Raw genomic sequence first — 13,326 nt, forward strand, 5'->3', positions numbered from 1 at the left:
GCCGTGCTGTTTACATTCCTTGTGGAACAGGCCATACCCACTTCCTCGTCCCGTACTCACACACTGGCTTCTTTCTGAGGCTGCGTCTCACCAACTCGTGTGCGGGCAATGTGAAGAACCGGTTGACCCTCAGGTTGTAGAACCAGTCGCCTGTACTCTTCCTTAGGTCCCTGAGAAGACATTTTCCAGGCCGACGTGAAACAAAAACATATCTTCTGCCAACTTTCAATCCTGTCATTGCAAATGATGTCCTACAGCTGCCATGTGCCTGCTATGCAACAGCAAGAGGTGAAAAAACAGTGTTAAGAGTGTTTTGAGATCAGAGTGGTCTCTCAGCTAATTATGCAAACATTGGAGTTCCAAGCATCCCCAGCATTAGTTGGCGTAGCAAATACCCCGTAACATCCCACTAAAACATCTGGTCTTATACGCTAGCATTAGCTCATAGCTAGAGATCAACCATGGGACTAAAGGAAGTGAGTGTGAAGGACCGTGCTGAGAGTAAGCTAGCCATTAAATTCAAGAAAGAAATCATCAAAAACATGACAGTGTGTCGCCAACTTGAAGAAGCAATTTGAGAGTATCACTGCAAGTTAGCTCCTTACCGAAGCAGAACAAGTCGAACAATAGCCGAGAATGTTCAAATAATATCGAATAAGCGGACATTTATGCATGAAAAAAATGGAACAGCTGCTGATGGTGTGTTTGACAGAGAAGCAGCTGGAAGGGGACACCATAGAAGTCCACTCTCCAAGGCTGTACTTCATTACATTCTATTGTATTGTTTTTAAACCATATCTCTTATATACAAACCCCAAAAGCAGTGAAGTTGTCACGTTGTGCAAATGGTAAATAAAAAGAGAATACAACAAATCCTTTTCAACTTATATTCAATTGAATAGACTGCAAAGACAAGATATTTCATGTTCACACTGAGAAACTAAATAATCATGAAGTTAGAATTGAATGGCAGCAACACATTGCAAAAAAGGCATTTTTACCAGTGTGTTACATGGCCTTTCCTTTTAACAACACTCAGTAAAGGTTTGGGAACTGAGGAGACACATTTTTGAAGTGGAATTCTTTCCCATTCTTGCTTGATGTACAGCTTAAGTTGTTCAACAGTCTCCCTTCTCATATTTTAGCCTTCACACATTTTCAATGTCTGGACTACAGGCAGGCCAGTCTAGTACCCACGCTCTTTTACTATGAAGCCACGCTGTTGTAACACCTGGCTTGGCATTGTCTTGCTGAAATAAGCAGGGGCGTCCATGATAGCGTTGCTTGGATGGAAACATGTTGCTCCAAAAGCTGTATGTACCTTTCAGCATTAATGGTGCCTTCACAGATGTGTAAGTTACCCATGTCTTGGCCACTAATACACCCCCATACCATCACACATGCTGCCTTTTACACTTTCACCCTAGAACAGTCCGGATGATTCTTTTCCTCTTTGGTCCGGAGGTCACGACGTCCAGTTTCCAAAAACAATTTGAAATGTGGACTCGTCAGACCACAAAACACTTTTCCACTTTGCATCAGTCCATCTTAGATGAGCTCGGGCCCAGCGAAGCGTTTCTGGGTGTTGTTGATAAATGGCTTTGGCTTTGCATAGTAGAGTTTTAACTTGTATTTACAGATGTAGCGACCAACTGTAGTTACTGACAGTGGTTTTCTGAAGTGTACCTGAGCCCATGTGGTGATATCCTTTACACACTGATGTGGCTTTTTGATGCAGTACCACCTGAGGGATCCAAGCTCACAGGAATTGCCGCTTACGTGCAGTGATTTCTCCAGATTCTCTGACCCTTTTGATGATATTACGGAGCGTAGATGGTGAAATCCCTAAATTCCTTGCAATATCTGGTTGAGAAATGTTGTCCTTAAACAATTTGCTCAGGCATTTGTTGACAAAGTGGTGACCCACGCCCCGTCCTTGTTTGTGAATGAGTGAGCATTTCATGGAAGCTGCTTTTATAGCCAATCATGGCACCCACCTGTTCCCAATTAGCAAGTTCACCTGTGGGATGTTCCAAATAAGTGTTTGATGAGCATTCCTCAACTTTCTCACTCTTTTTTGCAACATGTTGCAGGCATCAAATTCCAGATGAGCTAATATTTGCAAAAAATAACAAAGTTTGTCAGTGTGAACATGAAATATCTTGTCTTTGCAGTCTATTCAATTGAATATAAGTTGAAAAGGAGTTGTTGTATTCTCTTATTTACCATTTACACAACGTGACAACTTCGCTGCTTTTGGGTGTTGTAGAAGTTGTTTTTCAAAAGGCATGTTAGAATGGTGGTGATTCAGGGTGGGGGTCAAGCACTAATCAAACTGATTTCAATGTTGATTTGAGATACAAGTGTTTTGAGTTCAGAGCTCCGTCACAGAACCAATTGAGGTGGTAAGTTGAGACACTACTGTAATTTCTATTACCTCCACAAGGTGGCAGTGCGTGGAATAAACACAATCATAAATATCTAGCGCTTCATGTCACTACTCTTTAGTTGTATTAACGCTGAGTGAGCAGTTTGATCCCTACTCTTATTACAACATTGCATCTGCAACTGCTGCGTTGGAGCTATAGCTATGTTTTCAATTTGGACTTTCTCATGCACTCAAAATCATTAAGGAAAAAATAGCAGGTTCTATCTGCATATAATTCATTCTCACATACTTGTGGTTTATGTAAATAATTAGATGATTTTTCTTACGACTCTTTGGCGCACACGTTGCATAGCCATTCCCCTCTGGGGACGTTGGTTCTGCACTGGCTGCATACAAGGTGATGGCACTGCCTGCACTGGATGCTGTTCAAGGCCAGCGGACTCAAAGGCGTTTGGCATCGGCCACAACTCCTCTGACTGTATCTCCCGCTTCCACGTTTGGCCCCTTTCCGCTTGATTCCCAGCAACTCGGCCTTAAGCTTCCTGTGACAAAAACAACAAAGAAAGTCATGCAATCATGTTGAAAGTAAGGCCCGCAGGGGGGAAAACAGAAATCAGCAGGAAAAGTTTGAAGATGGAAATAGACAGAGTACAGAATCAGACTGAAACACACACTTGGTATGAACATGCCTGTTTAGTCACAACGGTCAATAGTTCACATTCCTGTAGAATGGGAACGAGTCCGAGTCATAAAATATAATCAGAAAATGCCAAGCCTAAAATCACTTGTGTATATTTGCTACATTTACCACTCATAATGCTACTTTTCCACTGCATGTACTCCAAATGGCTCTACTTGCTATTGATGCTTTTCCATTATTGCTAGTACCTGCTCATTTTGTTGGATGGACAGCAAACACACATTTTAACATTAGCTTAGTCTTGTTCACTCAGTGACTGTGTTACAAACCTGGGGGTAAAGTTCGACTCAGATTTTAAGTTCAAAAAACAAATCAGCAGCGTCGTACAAAAAAGCTTTTATCAACTAAGCCAAATAGCGAAAGTGAAACCGTTTCTGTCAGGACATGATCTTGAGAAATGAATCCACGCCTTTATCTCGACTCGTCTTGACTACTGCAATGCCCTGTACGTAGGCATTAGCCAGGCCTGCAGCTCGTGCAGAACTCTGCTGCTCGTCTGCTATCACAGACCCGCAGACGTGAGCACATCACCCCTATACTAGCGTCCCTTCCCTGGCTCCCTGTGCGTTACCCAATACATTTTAAACTCCTATTTGTTTTTAAATGTCTAAACAACCTCGCTCCAGCATATCTCTCCTTCAGCCTTACTGCCCCACCCGATCCCTAAGATCAGCCGATTAGCTGAAGCTTAGAGGTGACAGAGCTTTCGCCGCTGCTGCTCCCAAGCTCTGGAACGACTTACCTTTGAGTGTTAGACAGGCCTCCTCTCTTCCTGTTTTTAAATCGCTCTTAAAAACATACTTTTATTCCATGGCTTTTAACGCTGAGTGATATTTCTATTCTGCTATGGCGTCCCACAATGCACCTGCTGAGAACCAGTTTTTATGTTTTATTTATTTGTTTATTTATTTTTTATCGTGCTCTGTTTGTGTTGTGCTTGCTCGTTTCTCTTGTGTTATCTTTTAACCTGCCCATTGTACAGCACTTTGGCTACCCCTGTGGTAAATTTTAAAATGTGCTTTATAAATAAAGTTGATTTGATTTGATTTGTTGGTCTGGATGCTGCTTTCTTCCTCTCAAGACTCTCCATTTTGCTGCTTTGCTAAATAGAGGTGGGAGTCTTTGGGCACACTACGATTCCATCCATCCATCCATCCATTTTCTACCGCTTATTCCCTTCGGGGTCACGGGGGGCGCTGGAGCCTATCTCAGCTACAATCGGGCAGGAAGGCGGTGTACACCCTGGACAAGTCGCCACCTCATCGCAGGGCCAACACAGATAGACAGACAACATTCACACACTAGGGCCCATTTAGTGTTGCCAATCAACCTATCCCCAGGTGCATCCATCCAAATTCTTGGGGTGACACTTTTAGATACAGAATCGTTTCAACACAATTCTTGATTCAAATCTATTCTTGCAATGTATTATTTGGTATAGAAATTACAACTAAAAAATTCCCACGGAAATTTTGATGGGCCTGCATACTTCCAAAATGACACCAAGTTTTAAAATTCCTGATGTTAAGTTTTAAACATTCAAAAATACTTAAAAAGCTAGCAAATGAAACGTTAGAATGCCAATGTAAGAGACGTTACCGTACTTCCAAGATGGCGCCAAGTATCAAAATCCATTATTTTTAGCTTAAAACATGCAAATGTATCTAAGTTAGCATAAAACATTAACATCCTAAAGTTAACATGCTAGCATGTGACCGGATAAGAAAAAGGACCAAAATGTACTATCTATAGGTGTAGACATACAAAATTACCTAAAAAGTAGCATGCTAACGTAGCATGCAAATATAAGAAACATTAACATACTATACTTCTAAACTTCCTACCCCTAGACCACATACAAATGTAGCTAAAAAGTTAACATAAAACATTAGCATGCCAATGTTAGCATGCTAGCCCGTGATGGGATAAGAGGAAATAACTGAAAATGCACTATTTATAGGTGTAAACATACAACATTTGCTAAAAAAAAAAAGCTCACATAGCATTTGCATTAGCATGCTAACTGTTAGCTCAACAGCACAATGTAACTCAAGCCATGATTTTTAGGTTTAAATATACAATATTAGCTGAAAAGCTAGCATAAAACGTTAGCCATTTTATGCAGCAGTGAATGGGTGCTTGCTTCGCAGCAGGCCCATAATCAAGCCTTTTCAAAACAGGTTACAAAACATCATTTTAGTTGTTGACGTTTTAAGTATACATGCAGAGAGTAAAGCCTCACATCGACTCGAGCACTGGAACATACGTGGAGCGCAGGTATGCGCATACTAAAAGCGGACGTCCGCCATGCGTGTGTGTGCACCGAGCTCAAGCGAAGGGCGTGTATTTCTCACATCCACCTGCATTTTTAGTGATACTGATCTGCAAATTTCACAAGAAAGTACAAGGCGGAAGTGCACGACTGTGTTACTGCGGACACAGTACCCTGCAGTCTGTGACTATGTTACTGCTGACACAGTACCCTGCAGTCTGTGACTATGTTACTGCGGACTCAGTACCCTGCAGTCTGTGATTATGTTACTGCGGACACAGTACCCTGCAGTCTGTGACTATGTTACTGCGGACACAGCACCCTGCAGTCTGTGACTATGTTACTGCGGACTCAGTACCCTGCAGTCTGTGACTATGTTACTGCGGACTCAGTACCCTGCAGTCTGTGATTATGTTACTGCGGACACAGTACCCTGCAACCACGACTGTCTTACTGCGGACACAGAACCCTGCAACCACGACTGTCTTACTGCGTACACAGTACCCTGCAATCACGATTGTGTTACTGCGGACACAGTACCCTGCAGTCTGACAATGTTACTGCGGACACAGTACCCTGCAGTCTGTGACTATGTTACTGCGGACTCAGTACCCTGCAGTCTGTGATTATGTTACTGCGGACACAGTACCCTGCAGTCTGTGACTATGTTACTGCGGACACAGTACCCTGCAGTCTGTGACTATGTTACTGCGGACACAGTACCCTGCAGTCTGTGACTATGTTACTGCGGACACAGTACCCTGCAGTCTGTGACTATGTTACTGCGGACACAGTACCCTGCAGTCTGTGATTATGTTACTGCGGACACAGTACCCTGCAGTCTGTGACTATGTTACTGCGGACACAGTACCCTGCAGTCTGTGAGCGCCTTGATTGATTCTTAAAAAAAATATACCGGTATGAATCAATCTAGAATTGGTATGAATAAGAATTGCAATTTGAATGTGAATCGATTTTTTGAGCACACTATTAAGGTTTTCTTGATTTTCTTTTGCATGTAACATGACAAGTTTAGCCAAAAGGTGGCGCTTCAAAGCAGCCGCAGTGTTTGTCGTCGGCGTGTGCCCTCGATTTTGAAATGTGTTTTTAAGCTGCCCCTGTATTTTTTAATCGTAACATTTTCAAGGCAACGTGCTGGGAACGGTTTCACGCATCAGTGTGTGGCAATCGGTAGGATTCAAACGACATGGAAGGACTAAATAATCGCAAATACCCTCCACTCTTCCTAATGAACTTGAAGAAACACGCAGCCCAGCTGAATGGAAACATAAGACAGACGCTGAGAAGCACTGGAATAGCCCGCAAAAGAAGCCGTGCGCGAGGATCTAAAGGCGGTAAAAACAGGCGGCAGAAAATAACAGTTACAGAAAGACACAGACCGAGCCCCATGCAAAGAAGGAAAAGGGTGAGTGTCCTGGCTGAAATACGCGGTGTTAAACCTGACCGAGAGAAGCCGCGCATGCCGAAGTTAACTCTCTGCAACGCGAGGTTATTGATAAACAAAACTGACGAATATGAACTGTTGCTGAAAACTTTAGATGCAGACATTGGGTGCGTTGCTGAGACGTGGGCGCACAATAATATTCCGGATGAATCGTTGTCAGTCAAGGACTACCAACTATTTAGGAGAGACAGAAATGGAAAAAGTGGAGGGGGCGTGGCTGTGTACTGTCAAGAGAGACTGCAGGCAAAAAGAAGAGAGGACCTGGAGAGTGATGACTTTGAATGCGCATGGGTTCAAATACAACCGCGCCGGACCCCAGCAGTGTCTCAACCATATTTGTGGGAAACCTATATCACCCACCATGGGCAGACAAAAAATCGTGCCAGGACCAAGTCCTGGAGTATTTAATAACCACCATAGACACAAGTAAAGCGTCTTCCCCCCATATGGGGCTATATTTATGTTGGGATTTCAATAAACTGCCCAGAAAAATGCTGACCTCCTCCCACCCCGATATTCGGCAGATAGTTAAACCTCATACACGTGGGCAAGCCACCCTAGATCTGATTTTTACGAACATGGCTAACTTTAACAGGCCCCCCAACCACCCTTTCCCCCCTAGGTGCAAGCGACCAAGTTTTAACAACTATATCCAGACAGCAATGGACATATGCATGCCTGTGCGACTGAAAAAAATGACAAATACGGACAAACCATGGATGACAGAGAAAATAAAACAGGCTATAAAGAAAAGACAAAAAGCCCACAATAAATGGGGGAAATGGGAAAATGGAGAGGAATCAGAAACTCCGTCCAAAGACTTATACGCAAGGCAAAGACTAGATATTATAAAAATGAAATGCAAAACCTAAAGAAAAAGAACCCCAAGGAGTGGTAGGACTATATAAATAAAGGACTAGGACGCGCTAAATCATCAACTGATGGAACAATCAAAATACAAGAAGTTGAAGAGGACAAAGCCGCAGAAGCCCTGAACAACTTCCTTGCGGAGTCGTGGACTAAAGCAACGCCCTATTGTGTCTATCCCCTACCAAGAGCTACACCAAGTAACATCTGTAGCATAGGTGAGATGAAGCTAGCCCTCACTCGGCTGGACCCCCAGAAAGCAAGTGGGCCGGATGGTATTCCCACCTGGCTGCTGAAAGAACATGCAGAGGACCTGGCACCGGTCATCACACATCTGGCCAACTGCTCTTTCCAACAGGGGTGTGTCCCCGATGTATGGAAAGAGTCAAATGTCTGTCCCATACCCAAAGGCCAAGGCCCTGGCTCAATCTCAGACTGGCGTCCTATCTCACTAACTTCTTGTGTGGGGAAAACAATAGAACGTTTTGTGTTGAAAAAGCTTATGCCAACCGTGCTTGACGTGTGTAAAAATCAATATGCATATCTGCCTAAGCACAGTACTACAACGGCTCTAATGCACACCTGGCTTACCGAAACCCACTCCAAACCAACGATGGTGAGAGTATTGTTGGCAGATATGTCGAGAGATTTTGATGTAATTGACCATGGGATCCTGATGCAAAACACTGGACCGAGGACTGTGCCCATATCTGACAGCCTGGCTACATAGCTACATCTCAGGAAGGAGACAGAGAGTGGTGGCAAATGGAGCTCACAGCCCCTGGATTGAAGTTACATTTGGGGTGCCACAAGGGGGTGTTGTCTCCCCATATGTATTCCTCCTTTACATGGCCACCCGGGATGCTGTGTTTGAGGACACCCTTGATGTCGGATATGCAGACGACATCGGGCTATCGAGAGCGATCCCCATATCCAGCATCATGTCAGACACAACTATGTGCCAGGAGGCACAAAGGCTGGACGAATGGGCAGCAAATAAGAAAATGATACTCAATGGGAAGAAGTCGGTAGAACTCCGGATATGTTTTGCCCGAAATCCATCACAACCTCCTGCACTGATGTTGGGGGGACAGGAGGTCCCTGTTGTGGAAACAACAAAGTACCTGGGTTACCACCTCGATCAAAACCTGACTGGAGATGTGCACATTGAGAAGGCAATAAAAACCGCCTCCAAGCGGCTGCACGACCTCACAGTCATGGCGAGACATGGACTACCTGCAGACGACCTTGTTACCATCTACACCACTCTCATCAGGCCGTGTCTGGAATATAGCTCAGTGCTCTTAGTGGGCTGCTCCAAAAACAACAGGCAGAGCTAGAGCGAGTCCAGAAACGTGCCTGTAAAATCATTACGAGGAGAGCTGGAAACATCTCACAACCCCTACCATCACTCCAGAGCAGGAGAGAGTTTGCTGCAGTGAAGCTGGTCAGGGATATGCATGATGAGCAACACCCTCTGCATGAGCTGCTACCTCCAACAGCACTGCCAGGACATTGAGGAACCAACAAAAGCTGGCTGAACCCGAGCCCAAAGCCAAGACAAAGAGACTTAAAAACTCTACCCTGCATACTGCAATTAAGCTGTATAATGACAATATGTAATTAAATAAATAATACAGTCATATACCAGAATGCTAATAGTTTCCATGCTGCTGTTGCCCTGAAAATGTTTTTGTTTTTTTATAAAATACTGGCTGTTCTTTTCATTTTTTTATTTTTGTTTGTTTGATATTCATTGTAAAGTTCAGCTGTTTTTTCAGTGGGGCCCTGGCTCCACTGCAAGCATGAATTAATAAAGTCAAGTCAAGTCAAGTCAAGTCAAGTACAATAAACGCAGAAGTTGTAGTTTATAATCTTGTTGAGTTCTAACTGACGCGTTAGTGTGGGGTGCTTTGCACTTTCCGGGAACAAGTACTTGTATAAAGTGTCGAGTCGCGCCGAGTCAGTACTGTTCAGCAGAAAACAGGACGCTAAGCTATGAGGAGCCATTATTCAGAGTTACCTCTCACACACACACTACTGAAATCCTCTCATTCTCATTAATAAAATGCTCTCACACACGCACTACTGAAATCCTCTCATTCTCATTCATGAAATGCTCTCATACACAGATTTTTTTGTCTCATACACTGAAATCCTCTCATTCTCATTAAGAAAATGCTCTCAAACACATTACTGAAATCCTCTCATTCTCATTAATGAAATGCTCTCTTACACACTGTTTTTTTTGTCTTATACACTACTGAAATCCTCATTCTCATTAATAAAATGCCCTCATACACATTACTGCAATCCTCTCATTTTCATTAATGAAATGCTCTCATACATCCATCCATCCATCCATTTTCTACCACTTGTCCCTTTTGGGGTGGCGGGGGGTGCTGGAGCCTATCTCAGCTGCATTCGGGCGGAAAGCAGGGTACACCCTGGACGAAATCCTCCCGTACATACTAATTTTTTTGTCTCATACGCTCCTGAAATCCTCATACACGAATCAATTTAAGTGGACCCCGACTTAAACCAGTTGAAAAACTTATTCGGGTGTTACCATTTAGTGGTCAATTGTACGGAATATGTACTTCACTGTGCAATCTACTAATAAAAGTTTCAATCAATCAATCAATACACATTAATGAAATGCTCTCATACACACTAGTGAAATCCTCTCATGTGAAAAAATGAAGTCGTCTCATACACACTACTGAAATCCTGTCCTACACATTAATGAAATCCTCTCATGCACACTACTGAAATGCTCTCACACATCACCGAAATCCTCTCACACACCACCCAAATCCTCACACACGCCACCGAAATCCTCTCAGACACCACTGAAACTTTCTCACACACACCACCAACATTTTCTCACACACACTACTGTAACACTTTTACATAAACAACTGAAAAAAGATTCTCTCACACACAAATAAAATGCTCACAGTTTCAGTAGTGTGTATGAGAGGATTTTAGTAGTGTGAATGAGAAGGTTTCAGCAGTGTATGAGAGGATTTCAGCGGTGTGCGTGAAGATTTCCGCACTGCGGAAATCCCGCAGTGTGTGCGAGAGGATTTCAGCAGTGTGTGTGAGAACATTTCAGTAGTGTGTGTGAGAACATTTCAGTAGTGTGTGCGAGAACATTTTAGGAGTGTGTGTGAGAGCATTTCTAGCGTGTGTGTGTGAGCATTTCAGTTGTGTGTGTGAGAGCATTTCAGTGGTGTAATTCTGAATAATGTCCCTAAGGGCCACTCCTATGAAGCTAACTTCTTACAGAACACGCTGCTCCTCAGCTTTCCTCAAGTCTTCATCTCGTCGCAGCACCTCCAAGATGGCCTCCCGCTCGCTGTCAGAGAGGAAGCCCAGGTCGATATTGTCAGCTAGCTTGAGCATTGTGGCGTCGGTGCTCAGTCAAGACCCAGGAAAAGTTACATCCAGTCCGCCTGATGGAGAAAGGAAAGAGTAAAGGGCTGACACCTTCCTTCAAACATATGGTGAAGCAACCACACTTTATTGAGCAGTCGTTACATAAATGTGCAACTCAACAAGCCACACAAGAATTGCTTCTAAGAATCACAGAGGACAACGCCTCTGACAATTAGACACCTCAGTATGTGTGTCTGGGGATCAGGATCAGGATTCAGGATGCAGCATGGAGGCAGAACTCCCTGACAATTAGACACCTCAGTATGTGTGTCTGGGGATCAGGATTCAGGATGCAGCATGGAGGCAGAACTCCCTGACAAAGACCAAGGAAAACAAAACTTTCCCTCTAAAAGATCCAGTTTTGTTTTTATTGACCATACACACGTGGAGAGCACACCTTAAATCACCTTCAAATTGCGTTTCAGTTCACTGCAAGTGAGAAGCTTTGAAGAAAATGTCCTTTTTTGCGAGGCAACCAAGAGGAATCTGCGCATGCGCACATCTCATCCCAAGTTCTCCCAGACTGAACAAACCTGAATTTTTCTTTATTCCGAAACAATTTTTTTTAAACTAATGACGCAAGGAAAATATTACACTTTATAGTTAGAACCGAGAGAGTGACCTTACTATTAGTTTTAAAGTAAACGGTGAGGTTTGACGCTGCGTTACAGCTTAATTGGAATTACTGCTTGACATGCACTAAAACTGGCAACAAGTATTTATCATAATTGTAAAACTATATATCATGTCAAAGTATTTATCATAGTTGCATTACACGAGAGATGGTTTCGCTCGACAAATTCTAAATCCACCTGCTGTGAAAAGTTGACGTCATCGCGGTGCAAAGACGTGTTCTTCCCCAAAAAAGATTCCAGACGAGGAAAGACTTTCAAATAAAGACCTTACCGTGTCTTTTCTTTTTTAACCTTCCCTCGGTTTTGTCGACGAAAACGTGGACAGTCTCCTCGCTCCACTGCGGGGAAAAGCCACTAAAAGTTCCAACTTCCAAGTCAACGAACCGGAAGTTAGGAGAGCTCTTCTGCCTGCCTTACCGTGCACGTGCATCCTTTGTCAACAGGAAGTAGTGATCGTTGCCAAATAGTCTTGACGAAATCAAATCAAATCAAATCAACTTTATTTATAAATAGAAGATAAAAGACTAGATTTGAAGAAAAAATACAAAAAATTAGTGACATTATCTGTCCATGCAGCTTGTTAATTTTACTTGATAAAACAGCCTAAATTAGGATTTGTGTATCTAGAAATTAGCAGGACTTTTAAAATAAAAATAAGTATTTTATTTTGAAAATATTTAAAACTTAAATTTAGCAAGATCTTTAAACAAGATTTTCTTGATGTTCTCAATAGTAACATTTTAAACAAGAATAGAAACCAAATGATTCTTCATGCTAAAATTAAGCTTATGATATAAATTCAGTGACTAGAAATAAGTAACTAGCTCTTAAAACTAGAGACATTTCTAGAAAAAAAAAAGTAAAACCCTGCAAGTGGCAAACAATTTGCTGTGTAATAACAATGTACACTTCACTATTTAGTTGTTTAAGATTGTTTTAAACCTGTCTCAGAGGGTTACATGTTATTATTGGTATCATTGGCAATCGTCAGTGTAAAAACATATTCATAAGGCAATTGTGTAACAATCCAGAAATGAAATAATCTTCAATTTATTTAGGACAAAAACAAAGTATAATTCCAAGGATTCTTATTTTATCTTAAACCTCTTCGTCCCTGACGGGACATAAGGCTTCGACGATCTGCCTCCATCTGGACCGGTCTTGAGCAACATGCTGTGCCTCGCCCCAGGTCAGGTTCATCTCCTTCAGCTCAGCTGACCGTACACCGCCACGTGTTCTTGGGCCGGCCTTGCTTCCTTTTCCCAGGTGGAGTCCAACGTAGTGCGATCTTGGTCCATCCTCAGAACATGCCCAAGCCATTGGAATCGGCGGCATTTGATCTCTAGCACCACACTGTTGCACTTGGTCTTCTTGTATATCTTCTTGTGCATTGGATATTTTCTCGGGCCAGAAGATTCGACAGAGTTTCCTGAGGCATCCATTGTGGAAGGCTTCAACTTTTTTCATGTCGTAGGATGTTACTCACCAGCACTCCAAGCCGTACAACAATACACATTTTACATTACTATTGTAAAGTCGGACCTTTGTTTTTAAGCT

At 42.8% G+C, this 13,326-nt stretch overlaps 1 protein-coding gene across 2 annotated transcripts in view; it reads right to left on the minus strand.

The window, feature by feature from the left end:
- sytl4 (synaptotagmin-like 4) overlaps positions 1 to 12,199 on the minus strand; it is a 45,170-nt gene extending 32,971 nt beyond the window's left edge. For both annotated transcript variants that reach the window (XM_061930068.2, XM_061930069.2), the window contains exons 1-4: positions 12,041 to 12,199; positions 10,983 to 11,151; positions 2,716 to 2,931; positions 61 to 170 (exon numbers count right to left, since the gene is read on the minus strand). In XM_061930068.2, coding sequence (XP_061786052.1) covers positions 61 to 170; positions 2,716 to 2,931; positions 10,983 to 11,101 — 445 coding nt within the window. In that variant the 5' untranslated portion in view covers positions 11,102 to 11,151; positions 12,041 to 12,199. The remainder of the gene's footprint in view (positions 1 to 60; positions 171 to 2,715; positions 2,932 to 10,982; positions 11,152 to 12,040) is intronic.
- Positions 12,200 to 13,326: the final 1,127 nt, after the last annotated feature.

This window comes from Nerophis lumbriciformis, linkage group LG36 (genome assembly GCF_033978685.3).
Source record: "Nerophis lumbriciformis linkage group LG36, RoL_Nlum_v2.1, whole genome shotgun sequence".
In the NCBI taxonomy this organism is placed as follows: domain Eukaryota; kingdom Metazoa; phylum Chordata; class Actinopteri; order Syngnathiformes; family Syngnathidae; genus Nerophis; species Nerophis lumbriciformis.